The 14,868-nt window shown below is 50.0% G+C and overlaps 1 protein-coding gene across 3 annotated transcripts; it reads right to left on the reverse strand.

Annotated features, from left to right (window-relative positions):
• Nucleotides 1-8,628: 8,628 nt before the first annotated feature.
• Nucleotides 8,629-13,636, reverse strand: LOC136294418 (zinc finger protein 92-like). Of its 3 annotated transcripts, XM_066192118.1 has the most exons (5): nt 13,563-13,636; nt 13,245-13,386; nt 12,994-13,114; nt 12,092-12,269; nt 8,629-11,944 (listed from the first exon to the last, which is right to left on the reverse strand). In XM_066192118.1, the coding sequence occupies exons 4-5, from the start codon at nt 12,164-12,166 to the stop codon at nt 11,015-11,017; spliced, it is 1,005 nt and encodes a 334-aa protein (XP_066048215.1). In that variant the 5' UTR covers nt 12,167-12,269; nt 12,994-13,114; nt 13,245-13,386; nt 13,563-13,636; the 3' UTR covers nt 8,629-11,014. The 3 variants fall into 3 exon arrangements, with proteins under 3 accessions (XP_066048215.1, XP_066048214.1, XP_066048213.1); XM_066192117.1 differs by having other exon boundaries at nt 8,629-12,269; nt 12,994-13,111; XM_066192116.1 differs by having other exon boundaries at nt 8,629-12,269.
• Nucleotides 13,637-14,868: the final 1,232 nt, after the last annotated feature.

A 14,868-nucleotide genomic window follows, 5' to 3' on the forward strand; every position in this document is an offset into this window, starting at 1 on the left:
GAGATTTGCCATGCCATTCCTAAACACTGGAGTATTTATTTCCTACATTTTCCTCCCAGGTGGCATCACATATGTGGCCTGCCCAGTCTTCCCCCACCAGATCCCAGTCTGCCCAGTTGCTGGTATGTGATGTACCACAGCCCCAGTGCAGCTGTGGCACAGACACCCAGGAGCTGGCCCTGGATATGCTCAAAATATCTCAGGAGAGTTGCTCCAGCTGCCTTCTCCTAATGACCCCTGGGGCTGGGGAGGTCTCCTGACAGCCCCAGGGAAGTCCAGCCAGGATTTCTTCTGCTCTGAGCCTGTAATTTTGTCTCCCATGTGCCTTTGTGTCTCTGACAGCTCCTGCAATGGGTCTGGGAGCAGCTTGGACAGGGTATGATTTGGATTTCCTCCCACTGTTGCATCTCTGTGGACAGGCAACGTGGTGTTTATCCCACAGCCTAACACTGGTAACCAGGGAAAATACCAGACAGATCTCAGAGCAGTCCAAAGACTGCAAGGGAAAAGGAACAACTTCACAAGGAAAAAATCAATTATTTTTTTTTAAAAAAAAGCGCACTCCTCTGCATGCTATAAATTTTGAAATATCTCTTTCTTCTAAAATCATCATTTTCTTACCCAAGCTGTACAACTTTGTGCTTTCCTAGTGTACAGCATGCCATAAGGCTTTTCCTTGGCTCTGGGTTCAGCCCAGAGCTCTGCTGTGGGTAGAACCAGCTCAGGAGAAAATGTTCCTCACAGACAATCAAGGAGGATACTTTGCTGTATTTTCCCCTATTTCAAGAGGCTGAAGGGGAGAATGATGATCACCACAATTACCTTTTTTCTTCTGCAGCATTTCTTGCTCTTCTGGAAAAGAGCTGGGCATGGGGAGGCACCTCCCCACAGATACCACAAAACACCCAGCATGGCTAGAGAGGGATCAGCAATACCAGGATCCCAAGGAACCATGCCAGCCTGGAGCTACTTCGGGTGGCCTGTGCTGGAAAAGGAATTCCAGCCCTCCTCCCTGCTCTTTATAGCTTGTGAGCAGACCTCAGCTGGTCCCTGTGATGATGCCCCTCCTGCTGCAATGAGATGAACCTGTCTCTGTGACCTGCAAATCCCTCCCCATGGCTTTCTCTTCTCTAGTTTTTAAACCATTCCCATTTTGTGTTCAGTGACAGCTTCCTCATGATTTCAAGTAACAGAATCGTAGAACCACAGAATTGTTAAGGTTGGAAAAGCCCTTCGAGACCATCCAGTCCAACCATTAACCCAGTGTCCATCACTAAACCACGTCCCCAAGTGCCACAGCTACACATATTCTAAATCCCTCCAGGGATGGTGACTGTCACTTCCATGTGAGACATGCCAAGCCTGTTCCCGTGCTTGACAAGCATTTGGGTGAAGAAATTTTTCCTAATCTCCCCAGTTCTATTATTCCCCACCCCACTCTGCTTTGCAGTGATGCTGCCAAGACACAGCAAACACTCTCTGGTGTGGTATGGTTGGCTCCAGAGCAACAGGAGGTTATAAAACTATTGGGAGGAGGATTTCAGGCTACTGTGAACAGGGATCCATTGTTTTTTATCACATGCAGGCAATAAATAATGGTTTCAGCCCATTGGAGAGCAGCAGTGCCCTGCTGGAGCAGCCTCAGGGGTGCTCACGTCTGCCATCACTCAGCAGTGACCTCCTGGCCCAGTTGGATCCAGCTTCAGAGGGAAATGGATTTGCACGTCTCTGGTTTCCTGTGGGCATCACAGCATTGATTCCAAGTTACTGCATCTAAAGCTGCTTCCAAGACATGGACTCTCATTTGCTGCAGGCAAGTTTTCCAAGAGAGGAAAATCGAGAGGGATTGACCACCTGGGGAGCTGGAGTGGGATGGCGACAGCTTTGTCAGGCATCCATCAGGTGAGGTGAGTGGTGCTGTGCTCTGGACTATCTTTAAGATGCTCTAACCGCAAAAAGGGGGTAATTCCCCCTTCCCACATGCTGGACATGAAGTACTACAGCCCATGACGGGTATTTGGTCTCCTTCTTTTCAAAATTGTATTCCAACAGCTCATCTCCGGATCCTTTTCTTTTGACTCCTGAACTGTGTGAGTTCTCCTGTGTCTTACTCTGCCTTATAAAGAGAGGAATGATGGACTTCTTAACTCTGCCCAGAGCCCTTTGGGACACTCGGGACCCAGGCAGACCGATACCCTTTGTGACGTTGGTGTTGTGTGTGCCCACTACAACCTTTGGGAGGGTACAAAAGGGCACAATGGGCCCGGCGGTGCCCACTCCCAGGAGAGCAGCTCTGTCAGGAGACAGCATTTTTCCCGGGAGACGGCAGCGTCGGAACGATTAAACCATGTCCACGGACAAGGAGATGAGCACCGACGTGAAGCCCAGGAAGAGGTGGCTGAGGTTTCTGCGGAGGCAGAAGGTGAGGGATGGGGCAGCACGCAGCTGCCTCGAGACCAGGGCCGAGCTTGCCATCAGGGAGGGAGCTGCTGTGCCAGGGGGGCGTTTCCACCCCAGAGGGCCACCTCATCCTCATCCATCTTCTCCTCTCTACAGATTTCCCATTCTGAGTCAGGGGCAGCCCCGCAGGAGGCAGAGGAGCACCGCGACTCCTGTGCCGGCCCTGTGCCGGCAGTGACCCCGCACGGCCCCAGGGCCCGTGGCCCGGCTCCGCTGCGCTCGCTGCGGCGCGGCTCCCGGGCCGTCCTGAGCAGGGCGGCGGCTGTGATCCGGCGACACAGCCAGCAACCGGGGCACAGCAGCACCTGCATCGGGGCACGGAGGCCGTGACGGCAGCGAGAGCCCCCGCACAGCACCAAGACCAGAGCTGGGCAACAGCAGAACAGTGGCTCCCTGTCAAGCCACGCCAGGCCTGGGTGTAGCATGGCAACTCCAGCCGTGCACAGCCACAGGCCGAGCCCCAGCGCTGCCCAGCAGAGCCCCTCGCCGCGGGGCAAAGGCCTCCATTCCAGCCTGACTCCAGACTGCTGCCCCCAATCCCCTCGCCAAGCCGGCTGGAAGATCCCAGTGGGCAGGGGCAGGGGCAGAGCCACGCCTGTCACTGCCACCAGCCCAGGAGGGGTGCAGCTCCAAGGAAGCCAGGACTGTCTGAAACGTGGCCAGGGCTGTCCACAGTGTGGCCAGAAGACACCTGAGCTGGAGCACTGAGGAACAAGAGGGCGCCTCAGTGTGTCCGCCATAGGGCCCCGGCCTACAAGGAGTGTGAGGAGAAAAAGTAGGATGTTAATGGAGTTAATTCTGTAGGAACAATTAGGGGTAGATTGTAATAGTGCTCCCTGGTAGATGTAAAGTTAACAGGATGAAGGCTGTCTCATGTCTTCTATCCTTTTTAATGTATAAATTACACTTTGGGGTCCACCACAGGAAGTGACATAAAGAAGACAGGGCTTTAACGTCAGAAGTTTTCAAGGCTTGAACTACAGATTAGCTTTTTAAAGAGAAGTGTTAGGAAGCCTATTTTGTTTCTGATAGATAACATTATTTAACACTAGATCTGGAATATATTCCTCTGAAATATGTTCCTTATGCCCTTCAGTTGTAGCTGTTGCTAATTTAGAACAGGTTAGATAAGATCTTTCTGCTGAAAGAAAAGGACAGAATTAATAAATCAGAAGTGCTTGGTTTTTTTACATTGCACTGTGGTTTGGTGGGAAAATCCTGAATTCTGAAGCCCTTTGGTTCCTGGGGCGGTGCAGTGTGTGTGGAGCGGGGCAGAGGAGAAAGGCACTGCCTGGGCCGGGATGGATGCGAGGACACCAAGGCCTTGTGACTTGTGGTGCAAGGCGTTCGTTTGATGCAGGACCCCATTCTTTTGTGTCCAGTTCTCCTTCTAGAGAGCTGCACTGGTCTTTCTCAAGGATCTCTGAGGGAAGGAATTCTTGCCTGGCATTGCAAATGTGAGCTCCTCAGCCGCCAGGAGAAACAGCCACAAAACCTGAGAGCTAAGAGAGCCCCAGAATCCTTGTAATCAATCACATCTGCGCTGTGTTTCCTGGTTATTCAGTAAAAGCAGGAAAAGCATTAACAGAGTGTAGAAAATAAAAAAAATCTGTGTTTTCAAATGAACATTTTAGCCATGAGAAGGAGAAAGGAGGTCAAAAATCGATGTGAGCAAAACCAAACCCAGATCCATTAAGAAACAGCTGCTCCGGTCCTCACGGCTGGCACCCACTCCTGCTCAAAAATCCAGATCCCCTGGAGTGCCAAACACCTCCTACAAACTGACATCAGGGACCTGGGGGGGATGAGTTTAGTTACTCATGAAGAAGGGCCCCTGCTCATGTGGAAGGTCAGCCCTGTGCCTGGCACTGGCCTTCTGCCCGCTGAAATTATGAACGGAGCAGGATTTCTCCCAGATCCAAGCTGCCACTTGTTGCAACCCTAGCTGCCCTTGGAGGGCCAAACACCTCATACAAACTGACATCAGGCACCTGGGGGGGTGAGTTTAGTTTCCCATGTGTCTTGGTTTGGAAAAGACAGGTGTCTGCCAGGGAAAAGCTGGAGCTTCCCTTGAAATGGAGAATGTAAACCCCCTCCCTCCAAATTATTCTAATTTTGCAATTCATGGCCTCAGGCAAAGATTTGGGAATAAGTATGACAGTTCTTTTCTAGGAATATTTTTAAAAATACATATGCAGTAAAGCAAGCAAACAAAATCAAAAAATCCATGAAACACTGACAGAGTCAGAATATGATCTGACACCCTGGTCAAGGTGTTGGGAGTAGTCCAAATAAGTCCTCCTGGAGTAACAGATGTGGTTCTGTTGGAGTAGAGATGATCCCATAGAAGGGTCTAGTGGTGGCGAGATGGGCCCAGTCTTTCCTCTGGGAATCCAGGGGAAAACAGGCTGCCCTGCTATGCTGAATTTCAGCTTTTATCTAGGTAGGAATGCTTGGCTCCTCCCATGGGGTGGAGCATTTTACAATGGGATGATGTAATGTTATTAGTCATGTGGTGAGCCTTAGTAACCCATTAACAGAAGATATGCCCCGGAGGGAGGATGGGTCCTGGAAGAGATAAGAAACATTGCTCCACCTGGTTTTAATAGCTGATCAATTAACAAAAGGCACCCACCCCCTCCCCCTCGAGTTAAAAGAAAAAAAAAAAACCCTTCAACTGGTTTCAACAGATTGGGAATAGGAAACATGCTTTTGGTTATATATTGCAACCCAAGACACCAAGGAAAAGGGCCACCGTTCATGTCTAAGGCCCTGGGCTTCTGCCAGCTAAAATTCCAAACGGAGCAGCATTTCTCCCAGATGCAAGCTGCCACAAGTTGGAACCCTGGCTGCCCTTGGAGTGCCAAACGCCTCCTACAAACTGACATCAAGGAACCTGGAGGGGTGAGTTTAGTTTCCCATGGAAATGGGCCACCGTTCGTGTCTAAGACCCTGTGCCTGCCACTGGGCTTCTGCCAGCTGAAATTACGAATGGAGCAGGATATTTTCCAGATCCAAGTCGCCACAAGTTGGAGCCCTGGCTGCCCTGCAATGGCCCTGGGAATGCAGGAGCTCAGAGGCCTCCTGGCCTCATGCAGATGAGGAGCCTGGAAAGCCTGAAGAGCCTCAAATGCACACAAAGAAAAGCCCAAAACCTCGTATTCTGCCAGCCAGATGAGGTCTGCAAAACACACCACCCACACAAACACAGAGCACACTTGATGAGGGAGCTACAGAGTCATTTTAAAAGTATTTGCACTTCTCACTCTCCTCTCTACAGAGCCCCTTTCCAAAGCAGAGGCACACACTGAATATTTTTCCAGAAATCAGCTGCTTTCAGAGCCCAGGAACAGTTGGCAAAAACGGCTCCTCTCAGGTACTTGAGAGCTGAGGCAATTAAAAGAGAATTAAACTGACATTTCTAACTTGCAGTGCAAGAGGCATGTGCAGTCGTGAAATAATTAAGAGCTACTGCTGGCAAAATACTCTTTTCACCTGTCTGCTGCAAAGAATAAAAGGACAAGAAGCATTTTTGCCTTTTTTTTCCTTTATTTTTTTTTTTGTAATTAGTTGCTAGTTATTGCTGCATCCCCAAATGCCAGAACCCAGGGGTTCTCCAAACTACGAGAGAGAGATTCAGTGCTCAGTGCCTGGTTCATGCAGACTCACTTGGTGACCAACAACATTTTGCCAGCAACATTTCCCTGCTCAAGTGATTCCCATGAAAGGCTCAGAGCTTCATTTTCTGGTTTACTGCACGGGTTTGAAAGGTCTTTCCAGGCACCTGCTTCCAGTTTGGGGATGGAGCGGAGGGAGGGCTTTCCCCTTGTGCTTTGGTGGCTCAGACCTTCGTAAGACACTGCTGCCAGCACTGCCCCCTGCACTTTGGGAGGATGTCCCACATTGCTCAGATGTTTCTTCTGCATTTCTTATTCTTCCCTTCACAGTGGTCAAAACCTGCTGAAGAGCTGCCTGGTCATGCAGTGCTGTTGAAGGCCTGTGAATATATCTATGACTGATAATATAGAAATGTGCTTCTAATGAATGTGCTTTTATTGTTGTGGTATTGTAGCTGCCAGGGATGGGGGAACCCAGCCGTATTTTTCACTCTTGCAGTGATCACTGTGTGAGAATTACAAGCTGGATGCTGTGTCACAGTCTGTAAACAGAGAAGGAAATTATGTAGGTAAACCTGGGGATATTATTTGTGCTTACATTAACTCGCCTGTGCTGCAGCTATTTTAGAGCTGCTGTTACATCTCAATTGACTAAATTGGAAATAAATACTCTTTATCTAGTCATGAATGCCACGGACAGTCTTTTAGATTGCACCAGGTGAAAAACAACCCCAGTCCTCTGGATTTGGTGCCTGTAGCTGAGGCAGTGTGGTGTCAGTGCCCTGCTTTTCCCATATATTAGCTCTAAGGAAGATGTTTTTTACAGTGAGGGTGGTGAAATGCTGGCACAAGTCGTCCAGAGAGGATGCTTCATCCCTGGAAATGTCCAAGACCAGAAACCATGGAAGTCACTGAGCCATTCCCTAAGAATTCCTTGCAGTCAACAGGATGGTGCTGGAAGCTTGAAGAGAAATGGAACAAATCACAGCTCCTGCTCTCAGGTGAAAGCACTGGAGCAACCATTCTGATAGATCCCTTAGTAAGAAAAGGAATTGATGGCTCTGATGATTTCTTCCAGCAGATAAAAGAAGAAAGCCATTACATGAACTTCAGGAGCACATTGAGCACACTCTCCTCTGGAAAACAACATTCCCACAGAGCAGAGGCGGTTCAGCAGCACATCCTACAAGGAATTTACAAGTAGGCTGCACTCTGGTGCAGAGACCTGTATTAGCTGGTTCAAGAGCTTGCTCCCATTCCAGGCCTGCTCTTTGAAGATGGCTCTAACCTCGCACAGGCCCACAATTTTACTGCTCAAAGCATCATATACAGCTGAAATTACCCAAAAAAACCCCCCAAAAAACCATAATTCTCCTTTCTATTTCCAGATTGTTATCCTAGCAAAAAAAATGCACTTCATCTGCTGTTCTGTTGGTGAGAGCTCTGTTGAGAGCTCAACCCCTACTCAGTTTCAGTCTGGAAGGAAGAAAAGTGCAGTGGGAGCTCCTTGTGCCAACAGAAACTCCACAAGGTCAGAGGCAGAGGAAGCCTCAGTTGAAATAAAAGCTGCCTCCTCCAGAGGTATCAATGCCCTTTGCTGGGGTTAACTGAAAAATGATGGGTTGCTTGGTGCTCCCTGTTTACACCGGAGATTCCTGCCTCAGACCTCTCCATGCCAGGAGAAGGCAAACAGTGTCAGAGCAGGAAGATGGAGTGCAAGGGAAGCATACATTGTACAGCAGCAGCTTTTCCTTTCTTCAAGGTGCTGTGTCCACACTCTTCACTCATGGCTGTATTTACCATCAACACCTGTGGTAGCAAAGGTTAACGAATTGACCATCATCACCTTGTTAACAAAGTAAGAGAGCAGTACCATAGCTGCCAAGCACTGGCTGGTGATTCCGGGGCAGTGAGGGCCTGGAATCTTCAGGGCTGGAGCTATTCTTCCTTCTTAGTCTTGAGAACACTTTCCTGTGATGGAAATGAGTTGGGCAGAAGCGATGTAAGGAAGCAACAGGAAAATTAGTAAAAAGTAAATTGTGCTTCTGTGTTCTACTGTTGACGAACACTATGCACTGATCAATTCAGGATCCTCAGCCTAGCTCAGGGCTCCCCCTATGCTCATGTCCAAGGGCTTGCTGTAATGCCCTGGCAATGAGGGCCCTCTGAACACAGCGCCAAAGGAATTGTTTCTTCCATGGCTTCCACAGATCCAAATGAGCTAACAAAAATTCTGGCCACTCTAGGCAAGGAAAAATTACTTCTGCTGAAAGCAGTCCCTTCAAACCCTCCTCAATGCTGCAGAGCAGGTCTATTTGCCCCATGTCAGCCACATGTCATGACTGGCTATTTCGGTTTTAGGCTGTCACCCACCCTGACTGACACTGTGAGAGGGTCAGAGCCTGGGAGAGACTTCCAAACCTTTATGTGAAAAACGTAAAGTGCAGAAGTGCAGATCTCTGGGTTAAATTAAGCTCCACGGGGTTTCCTGTACCTTGCACAGGAGTTAGTGGAAGTTTCTTTGAGGAGAGTTCTACACACTTTTCCCAGAAACCATCACACATTTTAATTACTCCTTTCACACATCCAAGCACTTTATATGCAAGTCAACCTTCCAGGCAAGTGTCTTTTTAATAACCTTTTAGTTCAGCCTGGTACTTTTCATTTCACCAACCATTTACTCTTCCCATATAACAGACCTTTGCTCAAAATACTTCCACCATTATGCCAGAGGTAAAAATTCCACTGACTGCTAGCACCAAAAAGCATAATAACTGGATGTTCCCAATTACCATAACTGCCTAAGCAGAACTGTCACACAACATAAAGGTGTGCATAAGTGGTGCCGTTTAATTGGATATTAAACCACCCTACAGCAGGAGCATTCCATACCCAAAGGAAAGGCAGGATGATGAACAGGGGAGATTGTAGCTGATAACTTCAAAATGGGATTAGAAAATGAGTGTGGAAACTTAATGCATGATAGCCTCTGGAACAGCTTTGTCACCTTGCTGTCTGCCCTCTCTCCAGGTCACCTCAGATGGTGCTGAACAGCACGGTCCCCACAGAGCATCACTGGTGATCTCCCTCTGCAGACCACTCACTCACAGCCAGCCAGGATTCTTTTCACGCAAAGGTCTTTCCTCTCTGAGAGGCTGCACAGCCTTCAGACAAGACTGAGCTGTTGCTAAGGGGCCCCATCAAAGGCCCTTTGCAAACCTAAAACAGAACTGGAGCTTCCTGCAGAGGGGAGTTTGGAGAAGTGTCACTCAGGGCCCAGCTATCCCAGAATTACAAACACACAGACCACAGAACACATTCCTCGGGGGCAGGATGCACATCAGTTCCCTCATCTGGAGATTTATTTGAGGAATGAAATGGAAATGATCCATTAGTGACACCAATTAGCCTCCCATTTATAATCAAGCTGAAGTTTTGCTGTGGGCAGTGGTTCATCTTGATCTGAGCCAAGGACCTGACACTAAACACAACAGGACCCACTCTTTGACAGCTGCTCAGCTGCTGCACAGGTGGGAGGTGCTGAGCTGCCAACATCCCTTTTTATTCTATGAAATATGGAAACAAATGGCACAATCAGTACTTTATATTAAATAACCTGGTAATAAATGCAAAAATACATTGCCCTGGAGCTTTACCTTCATTCTGCTGCACAACCTTCCACTGAAAAGGCAGAAAGCCCTAGAAAGAAATTATTGAAATTTTGGCAGCTGGTAAGGAAAAAGGAAGCAAAGAAGCAAAACCATCTGACATGGAAAAGAAGTTCAGGCTCCTACCACAGTGATTAACAGCAGATTTTAAGTAATTATTAAGTTTCAAAGTTAAAGCCCCACTGCTGACACTGAGGCATTACACACGTCTTGGAAGTTACAGCCTTGGAGGATTTGTCAACACCTGCCCAAGTCTGCCAGGCTAATTCCTAAGGAAATTTTTCTTCACTAACCATTTGAATCTAAATCAAAGTGAAGAGTCTAACAGACACTTTGGGCAGTACTTGGACACACCACAGAACATGCTTTTGTTATGGGAAACTTCCCTATGTGTGAAAACATTTAAATGAAGAAGGCTCCTGTGCAACGAGTAGCAAAGGTGGCTTAAATTTGGTCTTTTGTGCTTTGAATCTTGTGTCCTCAAACATTTCCTCCCACAAATTCAGCCAGTTAGATTTAGTGTGCATGGTTCCATCAGACACACAAATGTCACCCCAAGAGCATGCACCACCACAGCCAAAATAAAGCTTTCCCTGTGAGTAACAGACGTTCAACCCATCACTCAAAAGTGCATAACGTATTGGTACTCCCTCAGATAGAAACATTCTGAAATACAGCTGCTAACTGTTGTGTTTATTAAGGAACTGGTTTGTAACTGGAGTTTGTTTTTTTTTAATAACCAACATGATACTTCCCCTTCCAAACAAAAAGAAATGTAACAGAAAGAAAAACTCAGCAAAATACAAGGAAAGAAGGGATGGAGGGAAAACTCTGGACTGTTCTAACTTAGCGAGTTAACAGATCTCCAAACCCAGTGTCAAAGAACCATCACACTCAAGAGGGTAGGACCAATTTATCCAGTGAATCCTCACAGCCTCTGCCTGCACATCCTGCACAAAGCTCGAGCGGATGCATCGCCAGTCCAGCAAACAGAGACGGCGCAAGCACATGCGGGTGGCTTCAGTCTCCTCAAGTCTCCCCTTTCATTACTCAGGGGTAATTAGGTTATTTGCTCATACAAAGCAGTTTAAAGCCAGGCAGTGCAATCCTTCCCAGTACAAGTTCCAGAGCTCCCTGTGATGCAGCACTCCCTGTCAGCCACTGCTGGACAGGGGGTCTGGACATGGCAGAGCACACACCATGGGGTGCTTTTCCAGCCCAACTAAGCAGACCTCGTTCAGACCTCAAAGCAATCACAGAGACCTCAAATTAAGGTTTGTCCAACTTGTGAGTGCGCTCGTGCCTCCGTAGGGTCCCTGACTCGGTGAAGGAATGCCCACAGAAATTACAGGAGTAGGGCTTCTCTCCAGTGTGGATACGGTGATGGCGCTGGAGCGATGCCAGGCGGGTGAAGGTCCCTCCACACTCCTGGCAATAGAAGGGCCGTGCCCCGGAGTGAGTCTGCTGGTGCCTCTTGAGCCTGAGCAGCTGCACAAACGCCATGCCACACTCCTGACACTTGTAGGGCTTGTCCTCCCGGTGGATCACCTTGTGCTTGGACAGCAGGTTGGGCTTGTCGAAGCCTTTGCCGCACGTCGGGCAGGCGTAAGGCTTGAAGTCGTCTTCCTGAGACTTTGGGTTTCCAGGACAAGACTGATCTGGGCACTCCCCGCTCTGCTGGCTGCGGTGCACCACGGACCAGGGGTTCCTGGCCATGCTGTTGGCCAGGATCACCATGGAGCGCTCGATCTTGTGCACGTTGCGCAGGTGCCTCCAGACGTCGGCCGTGCGGATAAAGCCCTTGTCACACTCGGGGCACTTGTGCGGCCTCTCGCTGGAGTGGATGAGCTTGTGCATGCGCAGGTTGGCCGCGCGGGAGAAGGCCTTGGAGCAGATGGGGCAGCGGTAGGAGTTCTCCAGCAGGTGAGCCCTCCTGTGCTCCTGCAACTCGCTCATGGTGCAGAAAGAGGAGCCACACTTCTTGCATCGATGGGGCAGAGCTTCCTCGGGGACAGGCTCCAGGTCCTCGCCAAACACATCCCCAAGAGCGGCGCTTCTGTTGTCCTCATGGAGTTTCCTTATTGTCCGCGGCTTCCTGGGGCGCTCAGAGGAACAGTGATCTAAATCCTCATCTTCGCTCTGCAGGTGGAAGCTGGTGCTGGAGGGAGCAAACTCCCCAGCTGGACTCTGACCTTGTTCCTGGAAGTAAGTGTCACAGGTTCCTTTGTCGCCACACCGCAGCTCTGCGGGAAGCTCCTGCTTTCCTGCAGCTCCAGCAGAGCTTCCAGGAGGACTGCAGGAGCAATTCATGTCCACCTCCTTCTGCAGGCTACCGCTGTGACCCACCTGCTCCGTGGCCTTTCTGGGATGATTTGAATGCTTCCCCTCTGTGTCACAAATGTGATTCTCACTCACATCCATCCTCTGAAGCTAACACTGTGTTCATCTGCAGCCCATTATCACCCGGAGCTTTGTGTCCTTCATGGTAAGTCCATCTCATTCTCGGCTCTTCTGACAGTCCTCCCTAGAAAATAAAACAGCTGTTTCGTCAGTGATTCTTCTGATATTATAAATTTAGAGCAGTGAAGGTATTTTTACAATTCAAAGAATGGGGCAGACTCTTAGATATGCAGCAAGAGAAACAGAATCATCTACTAGTAGATATGTAGAAAATATACATTCAACACACAAAACATAGACAGACTACGTTTAATAAAGTTAAATATTCTATGATCAGCCAGCCTTCACTACCAAATGTAAATTGATAATTCTTATTTTAAATTTTCCTAAAGATGAGAAATCACAGAATCTCAGAATGGTTTCGGTTGGCCTGAAAGACCATCCTGTTCCAACGCCCTGCCATGGGCAGGACACCTTCCACTAGACCAGATCGCTCCAAGCCCCATCCAACCTAGCCTTGAACACTTCCAGCGACAGAAGCAGACTAAGCTTCTCTGGGCAACCTCTGTCAGGTCCTCACCACCTTCACAGTAAAGAATTTCTTCCTAATAACTAATCTAAATCTCTCCTCTTTTAGTTTAAAAATGTTTCCCATTGTTCTGTTGGTGTAAAATGTTGCTCTCCTTCTTTTCTGTAAAATCCCTTCAAGTACTGGAAGGTGGGATAAGACATCTCTGAATATATGTGGTGACAAAACCCACCACCACAAGCATATATATTAATGAACACATACATGTCAAAACATAAACATTTCTGTATTTCCACATGTACATAAATGTAAAACTTGCCTATTTAGTTTCAGCAGGCTTATCAAGTGCAGTTATCAAGGCCATGTGCATTAAGTGAAAGCTCTTTTTCACATTCCAGAAAGGCTGGCTCCGTCAGCCACACAAGCCACGCTTTCTTCTGCTGGAGACATGCAAAACAATCTGGATTAGTCCTTATCAGTCACTGCCTGGAACAGCGTGGCTCGACTCACCCCCAACTCCAGCCATTCCCGACAGTTTAATAAGGAGCTGTTAACAGGAGTATTCCTCACCTCCAGCCCTCCAGCTGAGCTGCCGATGCCTTTGGGGCGGGAAAACTTTCAAAGGGATGCCGGCGCTGCTTGGCTTAAGAGAACTCCATAACCACGGCTACCCGTTTCCTGCAGCAGGGGGGTGTGGCAACCGCGGCGTGGGCTGAAAAATAATAATAACAACAACAATGAATACATACACACACATATATATATATGTATATAGATTAAAAAAAGAAGAGATATTTTTCTCTCAGGCAGCATGACCCCCTTTCCCCCCCTCCCCCCACCCCCAACTTTTCCCCTCTCCGGTGCCTGTTCCCTGTTCTCCCGCCCTACCTGGGCACTGCGGGTTCCGGTGCGGCCCCGCACATCCTCCGCGCATCCCCCGTTCATCCCCCGCGCATCCCCCGTTCATCCCCCGTTCATCCCCCGTTCATCCCCCGCACATCCTCCGCGCATCCCCCGTTCATCCTCCGCGCATCCCCCGTTCATCCCCCGCACATCCTCCGCGCATCCCCCGTTCATCCTCCGCGCATCCCCCGTTCATCCCCCGTTCATCCCCCGCGCATCCCCCGTTCATCCCCCGCGCATCCCCCGCGCATCCCCCGTTCATCCCCCGTTCATCCCCCGCGCATCCCCCGTTCATCCCCCGTTCATCCCCCGTTCATCCCCCGCACATCCTCCGCGCATCCCCCGTTCATCCTCCGCGCATCCCCCGTTCATCCCCCGCACATCCTCCGCGCATCCCCCGTTCATCCTCCGCGCATCCCCCGTTCATCCCCCGTTCATCCCCCGCGCATCCCCCGTTCATCCCCCGCGCATCCCCCGTTCATCCCCCGCGCATCCCCCGTTCATCCCCCGTTCATCCCCCGCGCATCCCCCGTTCATCCCCCGTTCATCCCCCGTTCATCCCCCGTTCATCCCCCGTTCATCCCCCGCGCATCCCCCGTTCATCCCCCGCGCATCCCCCGTTCATCCCCCGCGCCGGCGCGGGGCCCGCGGCAGCGGCACCGGCGCAGTGGCGGCTCGGCCGTGCTGGAGCTGTCGGCAGCGGGGCGGGACCGGACACCGCGTCCCCTCCCCGGCCACTGCGTCCCCTTCCCGGTCACTGCATCCCTTACCCGGCTCCGCGCCCCGTTCCAACCCCGCGGCCGGGCCCTTCCCACCGCGGATCCCGGTGCTCCAGGAGCCTGTTCGTAGAATCATGGGATGGTATGGCTGTGAAGGGACCTCGAATGTCATCTCGTTCCAGCCCCCTGCCGTGGGCAAGGACACTTTGCTATAGACCAGGTTGCTCCGAGTCCCATCCAGCCTGGCCTTCGACGCTCCCAGGGATTCAGGGGCAGCCACAGCTTCTCTGGGCAGCCTGTACCACGGCCTCACCATGCTCATAGGGGAAAAAAAAATTCTCCCAATATCTAATCTAAACCTACTCTCTTTCAATTTGAACCCATTCTCCCTTGTCCTGTCACTCCAGCTCTTGCAATTAGTCTTGCCCCATCTTTATGGCAGGCTCCCTTTGGGTACTGCAAGGCCACAATTAGGTTACCCCAAAGCTTTTTCTTCACCAAGCTGAACAATCCCAGTCCTCCTGGCCTTTCCTCATAGCAGAGGTGTTCCATCCCTCTGATTACCTTGGTGC

This window comes from Chamaea fasciata, unplaced genomic scaffold (genome assembly GCF_029207755.1).
Source record: "Chamaea fasciata isolate MVZ Bird 193981 ecotype frontalis unplaced genomic scaffold, bChaFas1.0.hap1 SCAF_10, whole genome shotgun sequence".
NCBI classification, from domain to species: Eukaryota; Metazoa; Chordata; class Aves; order Passeriformes; family Sylviidae; genus Chamaea; species Chamaea fasciata.

What these genes read in the sequence shown, in the direction of transcription:
- LOC136294418 (XM_066192117.1), bottom strand. Translation starts at nt 12,166, where the DNA reads ATGGATGTGAGTGAGAATCACATTTGTGACACAGAGGGGAAGCATTCA.